The following is a 24,173-nucleotide window of genomic DNA, read 5'->3' as shown; positions in this document are numbered from 1 at the left end:
GCCCCGGTACATCTGCACCTTCCCAGCCTTCCCACACATTCGACCCATCTGTCCCATCCACCAGCACAGGAGCATCGTGGCCGCCTACATTACATGAAGCTGCTGGTGAGGAGATCGCTTTCCCTTTACCCCACCCTTCTGCCCCTGCCACCTCTAGTACACCTGCGGGTACTGGGCGGCAGCGGCAGAGGGGTCAGGAAAAGACTTATGCGCCAGAGTTCTTGCATCTGAATGCATCTTTCCAGAACTGTCTAAAAGTCTTGTCAGAGCAAATCTCCGCAGGCTTTCAGCAGATCAACTCCAGCATTCTGGAGGTGAAGACACTTCTGCAAACCATGCATTCAGAAGCAAGATCTTCGCCAAACCACACCTTTTTCAGGTCTGTTGTGGAGCGCATGGCAACACTATCTCCTACCCAGCAGATGCATGTAATGCATTCGTGCCACGGTGCTCTACAGCAGGTTACCTCCCAACCTTCACCTCCCACCACTGTAGTTCCTCCACCTGCACCCCCTCCAGCCACTTTCCATCCTCCCCCTCCTATTACATCTGCACCCCCTCCAGCCACTTTCCATCCTCCCCCTCCTATTACATCTGCACCCCCTCCAGCCACTTTCCATCCTCCCCCTCCTATTACATACCAGCAACCTCACCAGTACCAGCAACCTTCCCAGTACCAGCAACCTCCCCAGTACCAGACATCTCCCCACTTCCAGCAACCTGCCCCGTACCAAACTCCTTCCCCGTACCAAACTCCTTCCCCATACAACTTTCCATCAACATCATCTGCCCCTCCACTCCACCGCCCACCACCTCTTCTGCCTCCCACATGTCCACCCATTCTGTAGCTTTTTCCACACCATCACCTCTAACTGTTCCTTCCCCACCACGATCCCAGTCCTCTCTCCACACTCCCATTGTCGAAGTGTCCCGCAGCCCCTCCAGCAGTATTTCCACCCCACACTACACCGAGTTATAATGTTTTTTTTGTAATAAAAATGCCCATTTGGTTGGTTTCAAACCTTTATTAAAAAAGTTTTTTTAACTTTAAAAACAGTTTACACAAAAAAAAATATTTTAAATAAAAGTTAAATTATTGTTTACACTGGTTGTCTGTCATTTCTTTCTGCGGCGAAATATGTTTAAAAAAAAGGTTAAATACAGGGTATTTAAAAGGTAAAAAGGTATTCAAAACCAGGTATATAACTGTGGGTAAATTTTAGCTTTTTGCCACAGTTGTGTTCCTGGTTGTGTTTGAAGCAAAGTATTTCACCTGAAAAGTTGTGTTTATTGTTGGTGATTTCCTAACAATGTACACAACTTTTGTTAAAAGGTGAAATACTTTGCATAAAACACAACCAGGTACACACCTGTGGCCTAAAGCTAAAAATAGTAAGACCATGACAAGATAGCCAACTTTGGTTGGCAAAGGTATATACTGTTGGTCCAGAAGGTACACAAGTTTGGTTAGGGCACAAATCTTTCACACTCTGTCATCCTGCCAGTGTACTCTGCCTTGAGGTGACATAAAGTATAGTGCAAAATTGTCCCTCATTACTGAAACCGTCACAGAACTTCTAGTGGTAATATTTCCAATGACAACATCCATCTTCGCCAGTAACTTGCTCTTCTCTCCAACCTGCACTTTCTCCTCTACAACCTGTCAAAGAAGGGCTGTAGGAACATGCTATATATAGTTTTCCAGTAGCCAATCCCGTTCGGAAGGCCACAAGGGTCAATTTTAAAAACCAGATCCGGCGTAATCCGTCGAAAAACGGATAGAAAAACGGATGAACCGGATGAGACGGATCCGGTTTTGTCTGTCAAGAACAAGACGGATCCGGCAGAAAACCGGATCCGGCACATCAGGTTTTACAAAACATTTGCCGGATCCGGCATTCCGGCACGACGCCGGATCGCGCCTGACGCCGAAAACCTGATGTGTGAAAGTAGCCTAACACTCCTTTTTTTAGCACCAGTCAGGGACACCTCATAGCTGCCCAAAAGGACACCCAGGACAGGCATTGCTCGTCTTCAGTAACATCAACATCAACTGATAGTTGGAATAAATAGACTGCATTCATCACCACATCTTCTTAAGGTGCAGGCTTTATTTTCAAGTGTAGGGGTGTGAAGTATGAGGTTCTGCAGCAGCTGAGGTGTGCAGTATGAAATTCTGCGGAACAGTATGAGACTCTGCCCCCCCCAGGTTTGATCCTGGCTACGCCCATAGTGTGAATGTAGCCTGAGCATCTAGGCTTTATCTTAGCCGAGATAAGTCATTGTGTGTGTGTGGGTATGTGTGTATATATATATATATATATATATATATATATGTATATATATATATATATATATATACACAAACGCACAGTGCAGACCAAAAGTTTGGACACACCTCAATCAAAGCGTTTTCTTTATTTTCATGACTATGAAAATTGTAGATTCACTCTGAAGGCATCAAAACTGTGAATTAACACATGTGGAATTATATAATTAACAAAAAAGTGTGAAACAACTGAAAATATGTCTTATATTCTAGGTTCTTCAAAGTAGCCACCTTTTGCTTTGATTTCTGCTTTGCACACTCTTGGCATTCTCTTGACGAGCTTCAAGAGGTAGTCACCGGAAATGGTTTTCACTTCACAGGTGTGCCCTGTCAGGTTTAATAAGTGGGATTTCTTGCCTTATAAATGAGGTTGGGACCATCAGTTGTGTTGTGCAGAAGTCTGGTGGATACACAGGTGATAGTCCTACTGAATAGACTGTTAGCTGCTTTTTTCTTGCCATAATACAAATTCTGAGTAAAGAAAAACGAGTGGCCATCATTACTTTAAGAAATGAAGGTTAGTCAGTCCAAAAAATTGGGAAAACTTTGAAAGTGTCCCCAAGTGCATTGGCAAAAACCATCAAGCGCTACAAAGAAACTGGCTCACATGAGGACCGCCCCAGGAAAGGAAGACCAAGAGTCACCTCTGCTGCGGAGGATAAGTTCATCCTAGTCACCAGCCTCAGAAATCGCAGGTTAACAGCAGCTCAGAATAGAGACCAGGTCAATGCCACACAGAGTTCTAGCAGCAGACACATCTCTACAACAACTGTTAAGAGGAGACTTTGTGCAGCCGGCCTTCATGGTAAAATAGCTGCTAGGAAACCACTGCTAAGGACAGGCCACAAGCAGAAGAGACTTGTTTGGGCTAGAGAACACAAGGAATGGACATTAGACCAGTGGAAATCTGTGCTTTGGTCTGATGAGTCCAAATTTGAGATCTTTGGTTCCAACCACCATGTCTTTGTGCGACGCAGAAAAGGTGAACGGATGGACTCTACATGCCTGGTTCCCACCGTGAAGCATGGAGGAGGAGGTGTGATGGTGTGGGGGTGCTTTGCTGGTGACACTGTTGGGGATTTATTCAAAATTGAAGGCATACTGATCAGCATGGCTACCACAGCATCTTGCAGCGGCATGCTATTCCATCCGGTTTGTGTTTAGTTGGACCATCATTTATTTTTCAACAGGAAAATGGCCTCAAACACACCTCCAGGCTGTGTAAGGGCTATTTGACCAGGAAGGAGAGTGATGGGGTGCTACGCCAGATGACCTGGCCTCCACAGTCACCAGACCTGAACCCAATCGAAATGGTTTGGGGTGAGCTGGACCGCAGAGTGAAGGCAAAAGGGCCAACAAGTGCTAAGCATCTCTGGGAACTCCTTCAAGACTGTTGGAAGACCATTTCTGGTGACTACCACTTGAAGCTCATCAAGAGAATGCCAAGAGTGTGCAAAGCAGTAATCAAAGCAAAAGGTGCCTACTTTGAAGAATCTAGAATAGAAGATATATTTTCAGTTGTTTCACACTTTAATTATATAATTCCACATGTGTTAATTCATTGTTTTGATGTCTTCAGAATGAATCTACAATTTTCATAGTCCTGAAAATAAAGAAAACTCTTTGAATGAGAAGGTGTGTCCAAACTTTGGTCTGTATCGTATACATGTACATGTATACAGTGTATTACATATTTACAATTTATTACAGTTTTTTGTGTTCTAAAGTTGTATTCCAATAAATCGATATTATGTTCTATCTAAATATCTTGATTATTGGATCATAGAAATGATTAAATGTCTGATGTTCACATTGTACTACAATAAATTTTTCACTTAAATATAAGCAATATATGTGGGAGTCGGAGTCGTGGAGTCGGAGTCGGTGTAAGGGAAATTGAGCAGTCGAAGTCGCAGGTTTGGCTTATACGCCCGAGAGGCAACACAAGCTAACATGGTAACAAGGAGTGAAGGATCGGATATGCCCGAGTTAGCCAGGTTTATGGTGAGCAAAGATCTAATCAGCACCAGCCTCTCAAAGTTTGACGACTGTGCAGAGAACTACAGAGCCTGGAAAGCAACCTTCAAGGCCACCATTGCTGACCTCAACCTATCTGCAGAACGGGAGCTCGACCTCATGGTAAAATGGTTGGGTCCTGACTCCACAAACCGTATCAAGAGTCTTCAGACCGTCTACGTGGGGCAAGCTGAAGCAGGTCTCGCAGCTGCATGGCTGAGACTCGAATGAACCTATGGCAGCGCTGAAGCCATAGAAAAGTCCCTATTCAAGAGACTGCAGAACGTTCCAAGGATCAACCTTAAGGAAGCCCACAAGCTTCTGGACTTAAGCGACCTGCTTATGGAGCTGGAACTTGCAAAAAGAGACCCTCTTCTGTCTGGATTATGCTACCTGGACACTGCCCATGAGGTGAACCCAATCGTCTCAAAGCTGCCGCATAGTCTGCAAGAGAAGTGGGCAGTATGCGTTTCCAGGTACAAAAGATCACATGATGTCACCTATCCTCCGTTTGATCAATTCTGCAAGTTTGTCGACGAACAGGCCCAAATGAGGAACGACCCTAGCCTAGACTTCCTGGAGTCTAACACTACAGCTCCAGCAACTCCGTCATCAAGGTATGAAAGCGTCTCACATAGACACAAGGACTTGAGGAGCAGTGTAAGTGTCAGAAAGACTAATCTGCCACCATCTGCAGTAACTGCCGATAAACAGTACACTATTCCATCGAGAGATAAGTCTTTCAATCGTGAGTGTCCCATTCACAAAAAAACACACTCACTGAATAAATGTAGAGGCTTCAGGTCCAAAACCATGCAGGTGCGCATGAAAATCCTCAGCGAACTTGGGGTATGTTTCAAGTGCTGCGCCTCATTAGAACACATGGCCAAGGATTGTAAATCTGCCATTAAGTGTGAAGAGTGTCATAGTGAAAAACACCCTTCAGCTTTGCATCCAACCTCAGCCACCAGAGATCCAGCAGTCGCAGTTACTTCTAGTCCAGCTACAAGCCATGGCGGGGAGCCACAGAATAATGCCAATTCTACCACGGCTGTCTCCTGCTCATGCTCAGAAGTATGTGGGGAGAGCCAAAGTGATAAATGCTGTGTCAGGATATGCCTAATCAGAGTTTATCCAGAAGGCCAACCAGAGAAGGCAGTAAAAATGTATGCCATCATTGACGATCAGAGCAATCAATCCCTAGCTGGACCTAAGTTCTTTGAAGCCTTTGGAATCAAGGGACCAGCAACGCCGTATACTCTGAGTACTTGCTCAGGCCGCATAGAGACCAGCGGCAGGAGGGCACATGGTTTCATTGCTTCTCCTGTCAACGGAGGCGTAGAAATACTTACCTACGCTAATCGAATGCGATCAAATACCTGACCAAAGGGATGAGATCCCTACCCCAGAAGCTGCATTCCACCAACCACACCTAAGGCACCTAGTCAGCGTTATCCCACCTATGGACTCAGATGCTGAAATCCTACTTCTGCTCGGCAGAGACAATTTAAGGATACATAAGGTCCGCCAACAGTGCAATGGTCCTGACTACGCCCACTACGCACAGAGACTCGACTTGGGGTGGGTAATCATAGGAAATGTGTGCTTGGACCGAACAAGAGTCGATTCCTTTAAGACCTATGTACGCAGAGACGGACGAGCTACTGTCTGCAAACCATGCCCTCATCACTACGAGGTGAAAGAGAAGCCTCCAGATCCAGTACAGCTACCTGATGTCATTCCTTCTCCCTATGCAGACGACTTGGGAAGATCGGTGTTTCCTTCAACTAAGGATGACAACAAAGTAGCCCCGTCAATGCAAGACAAGGAATTTGTCAGGATAATGGACAATGAGTTCCTAAAGGACGAGACCAATCACTGGGTTTTTCCCCTACCCTTCCGAGCTACCAGGGTAAGACTCCCGAACAATCGTGAACAAGCCTTGTCCAGATTCAACTCTCTCCAGCGCACACTTAGCAACAAACCGGAGATGAAAGAACACATTGTCACCTTTATGAGCAAGATATTCCGGAATAACCAAGCGGAGCCAGCTCCTCCCTTAAAGGAAAACGAGGAGTGCTGGTTCCTACCCTCATTCGGAGTATATCACCCACGGAAACCTAAGCAAATTAGAGTTGTCTTTGATTCAAGCGCCAAACATCAAGGTGTATCTCTCAACGATGTCCTCCTCACGGGTCCTAACCTTACAAACAACCTAGTAGGAGTGTTGATGAGGTTCCGGAAAGAGCCTATTGCCATCACCGCCGACATTGAACAGATGTTCCACTGTTTCATAGAGGACCATAGGAATTTCTTCAGGTTCCTGTGGTACAAAAACAATGACCCCAGCAAAGAAATTGGTGGAGTATCGCATGAGGGTGCACGTATTCGGGAACAGCCCTTCCCCAGCAGTGGCAACCTATGGCCTGCGGAGAACCGCTCCAGAAGGAGAGACTGAATATGGAACAGATGCCAAAGACTTTGTAGAGAAAGACTTCTATGTAGATGATGCACTAAAATCTCTACCAACAGAAGAAGCGGCTATCGATCTACTCAAGAGGACCCAAGGTATGCTGTACCAAGCTAAGCTTAGATTGCACAAAATTGCTTCAAACAGCACGGCTGTCATGAGAGCCTTTGATTCAAGTGACCACGAACCAGGATTCAAGGACAAAGACCTGGGACCAGACTGTCCGCCTGTGCAGAGAAGTTTAGGCTTGAGGTAGAACCTGTCAGTCGACAACTTCAGTTTCCAAATAAACTGTGCAGACAAACCATTCACTAAACGTGGTGTCCTGTCAGTGGTGAATAGCTTATACGACCCACTGAGGTTCGTAGCACCAATTACCATACAAGGTAAATCCCTTCTGAGACAGCTTTCTGAAACCATCAAGGACTGGGATGCCCCACTCCCTCCTGAGAAGGAACCAAAATGGAAAACCTGGAAGCAGTCTTTGTGTGCCTTGGACGAGATCCACATACCGAGATGCTACGCCAGAACCTCACTTGTTGCTAGCACTAGGAAGGAACTCCATGTGTTCTCGGACGCATCCACAGAAGCCATTGCAGCTGTCTACTTGAAGGTGACGGTCCCGACAATCAAGATCACGTTGGGTTCGTTTTCGGCAAGGCTAAGTTGGCTCCCAAGCCCGATCACACTATTCCCAGGCTTGAACTCTGTGCAACCGTGCTTGCAGTAGAACTCGGAGACTTTATACAGCACGAGATGGACACCAACATAGATGACGTGCAATACTACAGTGACAGTAAGGTTGTCTTAGGTTACATCTACAACCAAACAAGGCGCTTCTACGTGTATGTCAGTAACCGCGTTGAGAGAATAAGGAGGTCTTCCAAGCCTGAACAATGGCACTATATCTCATCTGAACTTAATCCAGCTGACCATGCCACTAGACCTATGTCTATAAGGTCCTTTGCTAACTCTTCTTGGCTTTCAGATCCTAAGTTTCTGTTGGAACAGAAGGGAAGTGAATGTGTCCAGGAAGTCTTCAGCATCCAGGATCCGGATGGCGATGCAGAAGTCCGCTCCGAGGTCAGTGCCTTGGCAACAAACACTAAACCAACCTCCAGCCTCGGTTGCCAGCGCTTCAAATACTTTTCCAATGGGATGAAACTTCTTAAGACTGTAGCGAGGTTAGTCCACATTGCGAGATCTTATCTCAGCTCACGTGGAGACAAAGACTGTCACGGTTGGCACGTTTGCCATAAATCACTACCAATTGAGAAAGTTCCGGTAGGATGAACCATGAACAGAACACTGCCCTACTACTTCGTCCATTGGATTAACGTTGGGTGGGAGACAGTTTGGCCTAGTGCGGCTTCTCCGATCCGAAGATGGGTACCATTGGATTGTCTCAGGAACTGACTGTCATCTACCTCGTTTTGAAGTTGTTATTATTGCATGCATATTTGTGTTTCCTTTCTAGGTTATTGAACTTTACTTAAACAAAAAAACATTAATATAGTGAAATCCCTTACGGAATTTCAGACGGGGAGTGTGTTGTTCCATCTAAGGTTATGATTGTATGCTTAGATAATTGTGTAATGTTACCTTTCTTTGAATTCAGTTTTTCATTTGGTCTGCTGCCACCTGCTGTCCTTTTCTGTATAGCAGACGGCAGCTAATTAATTCTAGTACATGCCTCCCACTTCCAGGTCAGGTGACTCCTTCTCTTCCTGCCGGTGGCCATTACTAGTTTCTTTTTCACCCAGGAGAGACACGCTTACCAGGCTGTGGAAGGCATCAGTTTTTTACCACAATTTGTAAAATTTGCTGAATCACGTTGCTGCATACCTTGCTGCACACATCTTCCTGTACCACCTGGGTTGTTACACCTGCATTTCTGGAGAAGTACTGCATTACCAATCATATGCTGTATGTACAGATTGACAATAAACAAGTCTGGACTTCACAATATCTGGTGTGTATCATCTCTACGGACGCATGAACAGCAAAACAGCAACAATGGTCCTGTCTGCTCTGCATTGAGGAAACGGAAGGTAGGAATCTCTCTAAGCCCCAATCAACTATACCTCCATTCGCCTCATGTGGGGACAGAACACTAGTACAATAAACGCAATGTGTGAACGTACACACATAGATCTGATATCAGTACAGGAAATACATTATCAGGCTAAAATGGAGCCAGAAGTGGTCATATCACATCAACCTTGCACTCATTCCCATTTTGTTCTTTAGGGGGCACTAATGAATTAATAAGATAAGAAAATAATCACCTACCCCTGACCATCCGTAGGGTAGAAAATTCCCTTCTGACCAGTTTTTTCCATTGACGAAGAACAGACCAGCAATCATGATAAATACCCACACGGCCAGGTTAATTACATTCAGTACGTTATTAAATCCAACTGAATTCTTCACTCCTAAGGCCACAATTATTGTTACGATGACTGCAATGACCAGAGCAAGAAGGTCTGGATAGGATTCTTCACCTTTGCCTGAGATAAAATAAAAATGAAAAGTTACATATCACAATAATAACAGTATACAATTATAATAAGAAAAAGTTGAAAAATGTCATGCGAAATGCTGTGTTCCCATTCGATCAGATGGTGAAGAATGGTGATGCCAGAGGAGAACGTCTGAGTATGAGTCACAGGAATGAGTAATGCCTTCAGCAGATAGCCGTCTTTTTTCCGGAGGTGAATGCATGATCTTCTGTACTATATAATGTGCACGCAGACCCAGCTGAGGATAAGTAATGTATGCATTTTGTCAGCCGTTATGATATGTGGTTATTGCATTCATCCACTATTATGTCACAGGTGACATAACACAAGGGTGAGATGCTCCGATATGCTGTGAATATTAATCTGACAGCCAGTGACTTATATGGAAACTTTACAATGAAACATGACTTATTTTAGAAACAATATATAGGCTCATCGAGAAGACGGTGAGTGATGAATCTGCTGTAAACTGCAGCTGAGAAGTAGATGTAGAGAACAGTCATTGGCTGAAGCACATCCTTCAGCTGAAGTGGACTCCAGTGCTACGTCATGTTCCTAGGGGCACGTAGACATCATTTATTTTAGCAGGGTACTAGGCGCAGGAATGTTCGGAACCTTGGGATAGACTATATAAAGTGCATTACAAACTGTCTGGTTCTGTTTGCTCCTTTTCAATTTGGATTTGCTTATTGTTATATAGATGTAATAAATAAAATATACAGTGGGGCAAAAAAGTATTTAGTCAGTCAGCAATAGTGCAAGTTCCACCACTTAAAAAGATGAGAGGCGTCTGTAATTTACATCATAGGTAGACCTCAACTATGGGAGACAAACTGAGAAAAAAAATCCAGAAAATCACATTGTCTGTTTTTTTTTCATTTTATTTGCATATTATGGTGGAAAATAAGTATTTGGTCAGAAACAAGCAATCAAGATTTCTGGCTCTCACAGACCTGTAACTTCTTCTTTAAGAGTCTCCTCTTTCCTCCACTCATTACCTGTAGAAATGGCACCTGTTTAAACTTGTTATCAGTATAAAAAGACACCTGTGCACACCCTCAAACAGTCTGACTCCAAACTCCACTATGGTGAAGACCAAAGAGCTGTCAAAGGACACCAGAAACCAAATTGTAGCCCTGCACCAGGCTGGGAAGACTGAATCTGCAATAGCCAACCAGCTTGGAGTGAAGAAATCAACTGTGGGAGCAATAATTAGAAAATGGAAGACATACAAGACCACTGATAATCTCCCTCGATCTGGTGCTCCACACAAAATCCCACCCCGTGGGGTCAGAATGATCACAAGAACGGTGAGCAAAAATCCCAGAACCACGCAGGGGGACCTAGTGAATGAACTGCAGAGAGCTGGGACCAATGTAACAAGGCCTACCATAAGTAACACACTACGCCACCATGGACTCAGATCCTGCAGTGCCAGACATGTCCCACTGCTTAAGCCTGTACATGTCCGGGCCCGTCTGAAGTTTGCTAGAGAGCATTTGGATGATCCAGAGGAGTTTTGGGAGAATGTCCTATGGTCTGATGAAACCAAACTGGAACTGTTTGGTAGAAACACAACTTGTCGTGTTTGGAGGAAAAAGAATACTGAGTTGCATCCATCAAACACCATACCTACTGTAAAGCATGGTGGTGGAAACATCATGCTTTGGGGCTGTTTCTCTGCAAAGGGGCCAGGACGACTGATCCGGGTACATGAAAGAATGAATGGGGCCATGTATCATGAGATTTTGAGTGCAAACCTCCTTCCATCAGCAAGGGCATTGCAGATGAAACGTGGCTGGGTCTTTCAACATGACAATGATCCAAAGCACACCGCCAGGGCAACGAAGGAGTGGCTTCGTAAGAAGCATTTCAAGGTCCTGGAGTGGCCTAGCCAGTCTCCAGATCTCAGCCCTATAGAAAACCTTTGGAGGGAGTTGAAAGTCCGTGTTGCCAAGCGAAAAGCCAAAAACATCACTGCTCTAGAGGAGATCTGCATGGAGGAATGGGCCAACATACCAACAACAGTGTGTGGCAACCTTGTGAAGACTTACAGAAAACGTTTGACCTCTGTCATTGCCAACAAAGGATATATCACAAAGTATTGAGATGAAATTTTGTTTCTGACCAAATACTTATTTTCCACCATAATATGCAAATAAAATGAAAAAAAAACAGACAATGTGATTTTCTGGATTTTTTTTTCTCAGTTTGTCTCCCATAGTTGAGGTCTACCTATTATGTAAATTACAGACGCCTCTCATCTTTTTAAGTGGTGGAACTTGCACTATTGCTGACTGACTAAATACTTTTTTGCCCCACTGTACATATATATAATGAATGTATGCAAGCCATAAAAAATATAGTTTCCTTAGGCTAGTTTCACACTTGCGTTAGGAGGCTCCGCGCACCATCAAAAGGGCGCATGCGCCGTCAAAATCATACCAGCGCACGGCCTGCGTACCCAATGCTAACGATAAGGTACGCAGGTCGCATGCAGCGTCATGCGCCCATAGGAGGAGCTGACCGGAGGGGGTGCGGCAGGGGGCAGAGCTGCACGGTGGACGTGCGCTGCGCCTCCTAACGCAAGTGGGAAACTAACCTTACTCCAAATAATGACTGTATATGCCATTTGTTTAGGAAAAGGTGTTCTAAGACATTTGATTAGTCTAAAGACAGATTTTTTAGCTATGATCAGAAAACAATGTTAATTTGGAAATAGGTCACGTCATAAATGTACACACATTAAAGGGAACCTGTCACCAGGTCTTTGTTATGTAATCTGAGAGCAGCATGATGTAGGCGAAAAGACGCTGATTCCAGCAATGTGTCATTTACTAAGCGGTTTATTGCTGTTCTAATAAAATCAGTGTTCCAGCAGGAGATTATCACTGCAGGACTAGGTGTCTCATGTCTCCTAGTCAACACCTGTGTGTAATCTTGCCCTCAACACTGATTACCAGCTTTCTATTAATGCACAGTGTACACAGGAAGCTGACAATCACTGGGGTGTGCTGGATTATTCAGAGTTCATCATTTAGAGAACTGATAGATCTACAGCAGAGAAAACTGTGATTGTAACAAAATGACAGTATTCAGACAAGCAAGTGACACATTGCTGGAATCAAGGTCTCAGCACCTACATCAAGCTGCTCTCAGATTACATAACAAAAGCCTGCTGACAGATTCCCTTTATGAATTTGAATACATTGCAATGATTGGTTTATCTGTACATTTACAGAAGGCTTTTCTTAATTTTGTATCAATTACAGCAGAGCATCCCCATGTGCTAGTATTTGACTAAAGAAGCACGCCTCCCTTCAAAGTTTTTATCCTCTTAATAAATTACAATCATCATATTTTATAGCACTGGGGTCTTACAATTACTCATTCTGCCTTTCTACCCATCTAATTCTTCTCTTTTCTCTGCTCTATGTAAAAACTGGAAGTGTCTTGTTCCTGCAGAAATCATTTTTCTCTTCCTCCAACTCCTGACCCAGCTGCTCTGCTCCTCTCCCAGTCATTGACTTTTGCAGAGATGACTGGTGCAGGGAAAATTGACCTCCTGTTTCTACATTGAGCTTAGAAGGATTCAGCTAGCCAGTTTTTAATCACGTGATGTCATATACCTAACGGAAAACAGCAGAATTAACTGGTAGAAAGTCAATAAGAGCAGTTGTTAGTACACAGTGCTATATAATATGATGACTCCAATATATTAAGAGGGAGTGCTTCTTTAATAAAATTGATATTCCATAACGACCATGATGAGAGTTTAAAAAGTATTCTCAATTCGTAGTATACACAATATATTTCTTTTGTCGTAGGCACCATCTACTAATTACTGTAATAAAGTTATATATTTTACTTTTTTAACCAGTAACTTAAATATAAAGGGTAACAAAACCAATGTAAATGATGAATAATTAGCCTATTAAATATGACCTGGAAACCTCAGGCAAATATGCCACACAAGTTTTGATAGTAGGCGATGATGGAAAACGCCCAATAATGCTGTAAAAATAGTTACTAGCTAACAGTCAAGTATTATCATCCGTGCAACTACAATTAACGCAAACTCCTTACCTAATCCATTCAATGTCCCCACACTCTGAATCATCCAGTGGCTGATAGTGTGATTGGCAAGGGAGTCAAACATGCTACTTAGGGCACTGGCTCCGGCTGCAGTGCCAATGAGATATTCTAGGATTAAGTTCCATCCAATGAAGAATGCCACAAATTCACCAACAGTGACATAACTGTATGTGTAAGCAGATCCTGTGGTTTTGGGAACACGTACTCCAAATTCAGCATAACACACCCCTGTGGACGTAAAAAAAGAGAGAATTACAGAATTGTCTAAGGCCTCTTTCACACATCAGGTTTTCGCCGTCAGGCGCGATCCGGCGCTTTTGACAGAAACCGGATCCGGCGAAATGCAATGCCGGATCCGGTTTCCCCCCCATTGACTTGCATTTGCGCCGGATGGCCATGCGTTTCATCCGGTTTTCGCCGGATCCGGCAATGTGTCGCGATCCGGCGTCTGGAAAAAACGGCTACTGTAACGTTTTTTGTCTCCGGCGAAAAAGCCGGACACGCCGGATCTGGCGCGTCCGGCTTTTTCACACAATGAAAGCCTATGAGCGCCGCAATGCGCCTGATCCGGCGAAAGCCGGATCCGGTGGCCGGATCCGGTTTTTTTGGTCTGAGCATGCTCAGTAGCTCTGCCCACAAGACATATATAAAAGCAAGACAGTGGGACCCACAGCCACACCCAACATGCCACCCAAGCCAAGAACCAGGAGAAGGCAGCAGACATCTGCAGCACCATCAGCACCACCACCACCCCAAATGGAGCAGCAAATGGAACATGCTGAGGAGGGGAGGCCAGCAGCAGATGAGAGACGGTAATTATCAAATCCCCCATTCCTCCAAACTAGGGCTATTGAATATCAAGATATTCATTGGCCCTTTGTTTCTCTTTATTCAACAGCCGCCCAATAGATGCAGCAGCAGCAGCAATGGCAGCAGCTGGAACACCACCCACAGGCATGGAGTGTGGCCACCAGGAAGACAGCACATCATCTTCTGGGAGCCCTCCCTCGCATCGTCAGCGTTTGACGGTAAGTTTTTATTTCCAAAATCCATCATCTCTGTAATATATGTCTATTCATTGCCTTTTATTTCAAAACAGGATTCATAAGATGAAGAGGAGCTCCCAGAAGAAGAAGGAAGGGGTGGACAGACACTTGGAGTGGGCTCACAATTGGTAAGTTTTTTGCATCAAACGCAGAAACACAACATCACACTACACACAACACATAGAAAACAATGTTCTGCAGACCACACACAGCAAACAAATGCCTACATCCAAAGACATAACATTTTTTGTTTTCTTCTCTAGTCTTCCCAATCTGGTGCTCGGCCAAGAGGTCCTCGCAGTGCCTCCCAGGGTCGTCGGCGACAGCAACGCGGCGGTCACCAGCGTGTAAGTATAAATATTTTTGCTTTGTTTTTTTGCACTTTTTATTTCATTTCTTTTGTGGAGGCTAATTATGTTATTTTTGTCTTTTTCTTTAGCAGCCTTCACAGCGTGCTCCCGACTCTGACGGTGAGGATGGAGGACTCGATGTGGACCACCTCATCGATCTCGTCAGAGAAAGGGAGCCGCTCTGGAATATGGCTGACCGCCGCCACACTGACCTTATCGTTACCCGACGACTCTGGGAGGAAATCTGTTCGCTCCTTGTGGGCCGCTGGGAGGACCTCGATGCTCGGGCCCAGATTAAAGAGCGTAAGTATATACAGTACCGGTTGCTTGATGTAAACCAGTGTTTCCCGAACTCCAGTCCTCGTGGTCCCCACGGATCATGTGTTCAGGATTTCTATTTACTATGGAAATCCTGAAAACATGACCCCTGGGGACCATGAGGACTGGAGTTTGTGAAACACTGATGTTGTATACTAACCACTCCTTTCTCGTTTCAGGGAACACAATTGTGAATCGGTGGCGGTCTGTGAGGGATCGTTTCAAGAAGGAGTTCAATAAAGAGATGCAGGCCCTGAGTGGATCTGGAGGACGCAGGAGCAAGTACAAGTACGCACAAGCCCTGTCGTTCCTCCGGGAAACAATGGTCACTAGAAGGTAAATATTACACACCACATGTGAAAAAAAATGTTAGATGTAACTTTTTTTTTTCAGCCAGGGCCATACCATGTCAGTATTTTAATTGTTTTTTTTTCTCTTTATTCCACAGCACGGTGAGCAGCACTTGGGAGCCTGCACGATTGGACCCTTCTGAGGCGATCCCTGAGGAGACCGGCACCGAGGGACACTTCGACCGCCCCGGTACATCTGCACCTTCCCAGCCTTCCCACACATTCGACCCATCTGTCCCATCCACCAGCACAGGAGCATCGTGGCCGCCTACATTACATGAAGCTGCTGGTGAGGAGATCGCTTTCCCTTTACCCCACCCTTCTGCCCCTGCCACCTCTAGTACACCTGCGGGTACTGGGCGGCAGCGGCAGAGGGGTCAGGAAAAGACTTATGCGCCAGAGTTCTTGCATCTGAATGCATCTTTCCAGAACTGTCTAAAAGTCTTGTCAGAGCAAATCTCCGCAGGCTTTCAGCAGATCAACTCCAGCATTCTGGAGGTGAAGACACTTCTGCAAACCATGCATTCAGAAGCAAGATCTTCGCCAGACCACACCTTTTTCAGGTCTGTTGTGGAGCGCATGGCAACACTATCTCCTACCCAGCAGATGCATGTAATGCATTCGTGCCACGGTGCTCTACAGCAGGTTACCTCCCAACCTCCACCTCCCACCACTGTAGTTCCTCCACCTGCACCCCCTCCAGCCACTTTCCATCCTCCCCCTCCTATTACATCTGCACCCCCTCCAGCCACTTTCCATCCTCCCCCTCCTATTACATCTGCACCCCCTCCAGCCACTTTCCATCCTCCCCCCCCTCCTATTACATACCAGCAACCTCACCAGTACCAGCAACCTTCCCAGTACCAGCAACCTCCCCAGTACCAGACATCTCCCCACTTCCAGCAACCTGCCCCGTACCAAACTCCTTCCCCGTACCAAACTACTTCCCCGTACCAAACTCCTTCCCCATACAACTTTCCATCAACATCATCTGCTCCTACAGTCCCTGCCCAACCCTCCACTCCACCGCCCACCACCTCTTCTGCCTCCCACATGTCCACCCATTCTGTAGCTTTTTCCACACCATCACCTCTAACTGTTCCTTCCCCACCACGAGCCCAGTCCTCTCTCCACACTCCCATTGTCGAAGTGTCCCGCAGCCCCTCCAGCAGTATTTCCACCCCACACTACACCGAGTTATAATGTTTTTTTTGTAATAAAAATGCCCATTTGGTTGGTTTCAAACCTTTATTAAAAAAGTTTTTTTAACTTTAAAAACAGTTTACACACAAAAAAATATTTTAAATAAAAGTTAAATTATTGTTTACACTGGTGGTCTGTCATCTCTTTCTGCGGCGAAATATGTTTAAAAAAAAGGTTAAATACAGGGTATTTAAAAGGTAAAAAGGTATTCAAAACCAGGTATATAACTGTGGGTAAATTTTAGCTTTTTGCCACAGTTGTGTTCCTGGTTGTGTTTGAAGCAAAGTATTTCACCTGAAAAGTTGTGTTTATTGTTGGTGATTTCCTAACAATGTACACAACTTTTGTTAAAAGGTGAAATACTTTGCATAAAACACAACCAGGTACACACCTGTGGCCTAAAGCTAAAAATAGTAAGACCATGACAAGATAGCCAACTTTGGTTGGCAAAGGTATATACTGTTGGTCCAGAAGGTACACAAGTTTGGTTAGGGCACAAATCTTTCACACTCTGTCATCCTGCCAGTGTACTCTGCCTTGAGGTGACATAAAGTATAGTGCAAAATTGTCCCTCATTACTGAAACTGTCACAGAACTTCTAGTGGTAATATTTCCAATGACAACATCCATCTTCGCCAGTAACTTGCTCTTCTCTCCAACCTGCACTTTCTCCTCTACAACCTGTCAAAGAAGGGCTGTAGGAACATGCTATATATAGTTTTCCAGTAGCCAATCCCGTTCGGAAGGCCACAAGGGTCAATTTTAAAAACCGGATCCGGCGTAATCCGTCGAAAAACGGATAGAAAAACGGATGAACCGGATGAGACGGATCCGGTTTTGTCTGTCAAGAACAAGACGGATCCGGCAGAAAACCGGATCCGGCACATCAGGTTTTACAAAACATTTGCCGGATCCGGCATTCCGGCACGACGCCGGATCGCGCCTGACGCCGAAAACCTGATGTGTGAAAGTAGCCTAATACAGTCGTGCTAAAGGTGCAAGATGCTCACAGGTTGTGTGCCGCCGACACCGAGCACAGCTGATTGGCGGGGGTGCCGAGTGTCACACTCCCACCAATCAGACATTGATGATGTATCCTAAGAATAGGTCAGCAATGTTAAAGTAGTGGACAACCTCTTTAATAATAATAATAAATAATAAATTTTATTTCTATAGCGCCAACATATTCCGCAGCACTTTACATTTCAGAGGGGACTTGTACAGACGATAGACATTACAGCATAACAATAATCACATAGATCATAACAGATACCAAGAGGAATGAGGGCCCTGCTCGCAAGCTTACAATCTATGAGGGAAAAAGGGGAGACACGAAAGGTGGGTGGTAACAATTGCCCTGATTGTTTGGACCAGCCATAATGTTAAGTGTGTAACAGTACGGACACAGAGAGCTAATAGATGCATAAAGCATGTGGGCACATGATACGGGGAACCTGGTTATGGTAAAACTTTTGACTGTGCCACACAGGGATAGTTAGGTTAATGTGTTGAGGCGGTAGGCCAGTCTGAATAAATGAGTTTTCAGGGCATGCTTAAAATTGTAGGGATTGGGGACTACTCGTATTGACCTGGGAAGTGCATTCCAAAGAATTGGTGCAGCACGTGTATAGTCTTGGAGAAGAGAGTGGGAGGTTCTGACTATCGAGGATGCTAACCTCATGTCATCAGCAGAATGGAGGGCACGGGTAGGGTGGTAGACTGAAACAAGGGAAGAGATGTAGGGTGGTGCTGAGCCATGGAATGCTTTGTGGGTGAGGGCAATAAGTTTGTACTGGATTCTGGAGTGGATGGGTAGCCAGTGTAAGGACTGGCACAAGGTAGAGGCATCGGTGTAACGATTGGCGAGGAATATGATCCTGGCTGCAGCATTCAAGACAGATTGGAGGGGGGAAAGTTTGGTAAGAGGGAGACCGATTAGAAGAGAGTTACAATAGTCCAGACGAGAATGAATAAGAGAAACAGTAAGAGTTTTTGCAGAGTCAAAGGTAAGAAAAGGTCGAAATCTAGAAATGTTTTTGAGATGCAGATAACAAGAGCGAGCCAGTGATTGGATGTGGGGGGTGAATGAGAGCTCGGAGTCAAGCATGACCCCAAGACAGCAGGCATGTTGCTGGGGAGTAATAGTGGAACCACACACGGAAATGGCAGTGTCGGGTATAGGTGCATTAGTAGAGGGAGGAAACACAAGGAGTTCAGTCTTTGACAGGTTCAGTTTCAGATATAGTGAGGACATGATGTTAGACACAGCGTTTAGACAATCGCCGGTGTTTTCTAGAAAGGCTGGCGTGATGTCAGGAGAAGAAGCGTATAATTGGCTGTCATCAGCATAGAGATGGTACTGGAAACCAAATCTACTGATTGTTTTACCAATAGGGGCAGTCTACAAGGAGAAGAGGAGGGGGCCTAGAACCGATCCTTGAGGAACCCAAACAGTAAGGGGAAGATGAGAGGAGGAGGAGCTGGCAAAAGATACAGTAAAGGAGCGGTCAGAGAGATAGGAGGAAAACCAGGAGAAAACGGTGTCCTTGATGCCGATGGAGCGGAGCATAGTGAGGAGGAGCTGATGTTCCACCGTGTCGAATGCTGCAGAGAGATCCAAGAGAATTAGCATGGAGTAGTGACCATTAGATTTAGCTGTTAGTAGATCATTAGAGACTTTAGTGAGGGCAGTTTCAGTAGAGTGTAGAGAGCGGAAACCGGATTGGAGAGGGTCGAGAAGAGTTATCAGAGAGATAGCGGATCAGACGGGAGTGGACCAAGCGTTCCCTGGAGTTTAGAGATGAAGGGAAGATTAGAGACAGGTCTATAGTTAGCGGCACAGTTTTGGTCGAGGGATGGTTTTTTAAGTAGTGGATGTATGATGGCATGCTTAAATGAGGAGGGAAAGATACCAGAAGATAGAGAGAGGTTAAATATTTTAGTTAGGTGAGGGGTGACAGCAGGGGAAAGGGACTGGAGCAGATGTGACGGAAATGGGTCACTGGTGCAAGTGGTTGGGCGAGAAGATGCAAGGAGCCTGCTTACTTCTTCTTCTGTGACTGGTTCAAACTCAGAGAGTGAGCTAGATGTAGTGGGGGAGGGAGGACAGTGCATGGTATGAGATGATTCGGAGATAATTTCCTGTCGGATATGATCAATTTTTTCTTTGAAATAATTGGCCAGATCGTCAGCTCGAAGCTCTGTGGTTGGGGCCTGCACTCTTGGGTTGAAATGTGAGGAACAGCCCACCGCTGCCACCAATATGTCACTATCCCACCACCGGCATGGGTTTGTCAGCGGACGGAGGGACGCGACACACTGCCGGCACACGGCTATCACAGGCACAGTGGGGGCTTATCTTAGTTATGCCACCACCGGCACCACGTGACAAAATACAGCAAGCTAATCTTGCTCTAACAATTTACCGCAGGGGGGTATTTTGGATGCCCCACCACTGCTAACAACCTTCCAAGAACTGTGGGGATTATGTATATCCCACTTTCTCAGTTCCACTTTGGAACTCGCAGCTCTCCGGCGCCCCCCTTACCCTCAGGTCAGTCAGGGAACTGCACCTAGGATAATTAGTCGCCAGACGGGCTGCTTGTTGTGCATGGGCCGCTAGACTACTGCAGTAAGGGAATTATCAATGCTGTGGCCACAGCCCCTCATTCAGCATGTAAGACCCGTCTGTACTGCCAGCTAGCCTAGCCAGCCGTGCACACCACGCTGCCACCAGCCACGCTTTACTTAATCAAAGAGTTAATTAAGAGGGTCCGCAGCAAACCCCTGAAATTAGTAGCGATTATCTAAAAAAGGCGCATAGTTCGTTTCTTAGAGCATGGAGGCAAACTAACAGATTTTTATCATTTATTCCCAAAAGGGCAGTGATTACTTAGATCAAGAATTGTTACAAAATTGAGACATTAAATATGTACAAATATAAATATAAAACAAAGGGATTAAAAGACAGAAAGTAACACTCACATGCGTTCAGTCGGTATCAGGCAGACCATGTGGGGGGAGAAGGCGGAGCCACACGTCTCCACTCATCTGCACGTCTTGTCAGCACGGACTCTGTAGCTCCAACTGCCTGGAATTTGGTAGGGAATACCTATAGCCTAGGGTCTGTGACTTCACGAAATGGGCGGTCTGGTGAGGTCCTACCCCCTTAATAATAAATGTCCACAGCATGACTTTATGAGCTGTAATTTATAATTCAAAGTATACAATGAGAATAAAACCATTTGGGTATGTTCACATGGTTTTGCAGCGCAGCATTCAATACTTCCATTTTTGCAGTGTTTTTACCCACTCATTTTAGTGGGAGAAAAGTGCTGCAAAAACACTGAAAGAATTGATATGCTGAATTTTTGCAAAACTGCAGCAGGGCTCAAAATACCCCTGGAAAAGAACACAGTGTGTGCATGAGATTGCAGAAATTTCAATGATTATGTCGGTACTGTAAAACACTGCCTATTGTACACAATATGTAGCAATATACCCTTCTAGTATAAAGCGGAAGCAAACTGAGCTCAGGCATAGACAAAAGTCAGAGGGCCCTAAGGCAATATGCAGAAACTCATTCTCAACCGAAGGCCTTGGAGCAATTTTGTCATTTGCTGTAGGCATCACTTTTACTAATTTTCAGATAAATAATTATATATACTTGTATTAACAGTGCCACATCATAGACATTAAGGCTATGTGCACACGCTGCGGTTTTTGCTGCGGTTCCGCTGCGGTTTTGGCTGCTGCGGATCTGCAGCAGTTCTGCAGACAGTAGCATGTTATCCTATGTGATTTACAATCTGCTGTGCACATGCTGTGGATTTTTAACTGCGGAAACGCTGCGGTTTTGAATCCGCAGAAAGAAATGACATGTCACTTCTTTTCTGCGGATTCTGCTGCGGTTTACCATCTCCTCCATGGTAGAGGTGATAAACTGCAGGGGAAAACCGCAGGCCAATCCGCAGGTAAAACCGCAGGTCATTGTCTACTAACATTGAACCTGCGGTTCTGCAGATACAAATCCGCAGACCAATCCGCAGCGTGTGCACATAGCCTAAACTTTAAAGAAAGGTACAATCAAGGGAGAATTATAAACATACAACTCTTGGCAAAAGTCAATTATATATGAACAGACACAGTATAATAACAGTATATTTTAGGGATAATACCCTCAAACACCACCCTACCCCGACTCCTCCCTAAAAAATGCATACAAAGGGCAAACATAATCCATGCTATTTCCAATAGTTTGGTTTAGAATAAAAAAGTGACTGGGACTTAATATGTAATAACTACATAGTAGGCAATTAGAATTTAATGTGTTCTAGAGATAAATGCAAACCACAAAGCATCCATATGGAGTTACTCATCTTCATTACCTAATTTGGATCTTGGCAGAAGTGTCCACAAAAAGATTAATCTCTGTGCAGAAGAAAAGTGAAGTTGGCACAGAGTAATTGCTGCTGCAAATTGGTGCAAAGCACATGCAGTATCTTACATTCTCCTTGTACAGAGTCCGCGGGTCATTCAGTGATTGCAATCAACTACTTGATCGTCTCCTTTAGTATCATTCATGTCTTATTCGGACCAACCGTGGCTTAATTTAATCTGAAAGCTGCTTACGGTGTGTAATACCTAATACCACTAGGATAGACAAGGGTTAAACATAATGAGAACATTCTCTCACTTGACCATGTATCAGGCATTCATGACGATTTCACATAGTAGACATTTTCTCATTAAATGTAATTTGGCTGAGTTTGGAGATCTACATACTGCAATTTGTCCATCATAATTGATAATAATTTATAAAGGTTAGCATCATAGACGTAAGAAGACACAGTCCAGAAACATCGTGCATTTATTAGTCCACATCTATTTGTTTGTTATGTAAAAACTATTTGCACATTCATAAATAGTATAATATTATTAAAGGGGTTGTCCCGTCCAAATCGATAAATTTGCAGTGACTCAGTGTGACTGCCGACTTCTGACTCTCCCCAGCGCACACACTGTGTGCCGCGAGGATTCACCACTTTCATACCCGGGACCAGGCTTGGACTGGCCCATAGGGTAACAGGGGAATCCCCCGGTGGGCCCCTGTGCAGATCTGGGCCCCCAACCCCACTGTATGAGAAGTACTTGGCATAATTCAATTGATTCTGTATAGAAAAAGGCAACATCTAATCATTCATTAATCAAACTACCCAGTTTATTATTATATAGAGATACAGGTAAATTTACGAAGGTAGTGTAATATTTGTATGCAAGTGGGCCCCCAAAGTCAGTGTTACTGGTCGATCCTTGGCACTCCAGTCCGACACAGCCCGGGACCGCAGGCCTTGTATGCGTTATCCCCAGTGCGTGAGCTGAGGGGATTCTGAGGCTATGTGCACACGGAGTTTTTTGCCTCTGCGGATTTTGTAGTGAAAACCGCAGATAAATCCTATCTGCGGTTTTGCCCTGAGGTTTTATAACTCATAATGGATGAGGTGTGAAACTGTAGCGTTTCTGGACACAAGAATTTACATGCTTCGGATTGTAAACTGTAGCAAAACCGCACGGAAAAATACGCAACATGTGCACAGCGTTTTCCAGTTTACCATTGAAAACAATGGTACTGTACAACGCACCTAAATCTGCTGCGGACCCGCAGAGCCTGAAACGCTGTGGATCCGCAGCAGAATCCGCACCGTGTGCACATCATAGCCTCATAAGTCTGCACTCACACAGAGCAACTGCAGGCTTATCGATTTGGACCAGACAACCCCTTTAAGGATATTAAAAGATATGAAAGAGGGAGATTTATAAAGAAAATCTGGTTCAAAAGAAAAGTGGGGCGTCAGCTTTCCATTCTCATTTTTTAGAAGTCCACTTTTAACTGAAAGCTGCAACATAATTTGTTGCCATGGACTGTTGCTTAAAGGGGAGGTTGGAAACCCTAATTAATTTTCATTCTAAATCCATATCTATTTAATGCCATAATTTAATCTATTTTCTAAAGCCGACAGAGCCTGCACTGTCATTATGTACATTGCACATTGACAAGAATCTACTGAGCGTCTGTTGAACAACAATTGACAACCGATGCATGCTCAGTAGGGTAGAGACTAGCCTAGCCCTTGAAACAAAGGTCACTGATGATGCTTCATTTCAGGGAGGGGGAAGAGATTGCGGCAGTGATCGCAGTCTCTGCCTCCTAACAATGCTTTGCGTATCAATATAGTAAACAAGGGGCAGCAGTGCTTACCTGCCCAGGTATCAGAACTAATGCACTCTCAGGATGCAGCAAATCCATGTAGAAAAGATGGCGTCAACACAGGTGCAAAAAACACTGGTGAGACAATGACTCACAACCTACCAATTCATGGAGGGGGTGATTGCTTAGTATTAGATTGCACAAAGGCTGATTATATAGGGCGCTGGTCACACACAGGTAATGCACAATGTCTGGCTTACAGCCTAT

The 24,173-nt window shown here is 44.8% G+C and overlaps 1 protein-coding gene across 4 annotated transcripts in view; it reads right to left on the bottom strand.

Annotated features, from left to right (window-relative positions):
• The window catches only part of SLC7A14 (solute carrier family 7 member 14), a 201,874-nt gene that overhangs the window by 38,683 nt on the left and 139,018 nt on the right, over nucleotides 1-24,173 (bottom strand). For all 4 annotated transcript variants that reach the window (XM_073578872.1, XM_073578876.1, XM_073578874.1 and 1 more), the window contains 2 exons: nucleotides 13,424-13,660; nucleotides 9,108-9,325 (listed from right to left, as the gene is read on the bottom strand). In XM_073578872.1, the coding sequence (XP_073434973.1) occupies nucleotides 9,108-9,325; nucleotides 13,424-13,660 (455 nt within the window). The remainder of the gene's footprint in view (nucleotides 1-9,107; nucleotides 9,326-13,423; nucleotides 13,661-24,173) is intronic.

Source organism: Dendrobates tinctorius, unplaced genomic scaffold (genome assembly GCF_039654945.1).
Source record: "Dendrobates tinctorius isolate UK_male_01 unplaced genomic scaffold, ASM3965494v1 ptg000060l, whole genome shotgun sequence".
Lineage (NCBI taxonomy): Eukaryota > Metazoa > Chordata > Amphibia > Anura > Dendrobatidae > Dendrobates > Dendrobates tinctorius.
This window is presented reverse-complemented; position numbering and strand designations above follow the sequence as displayed.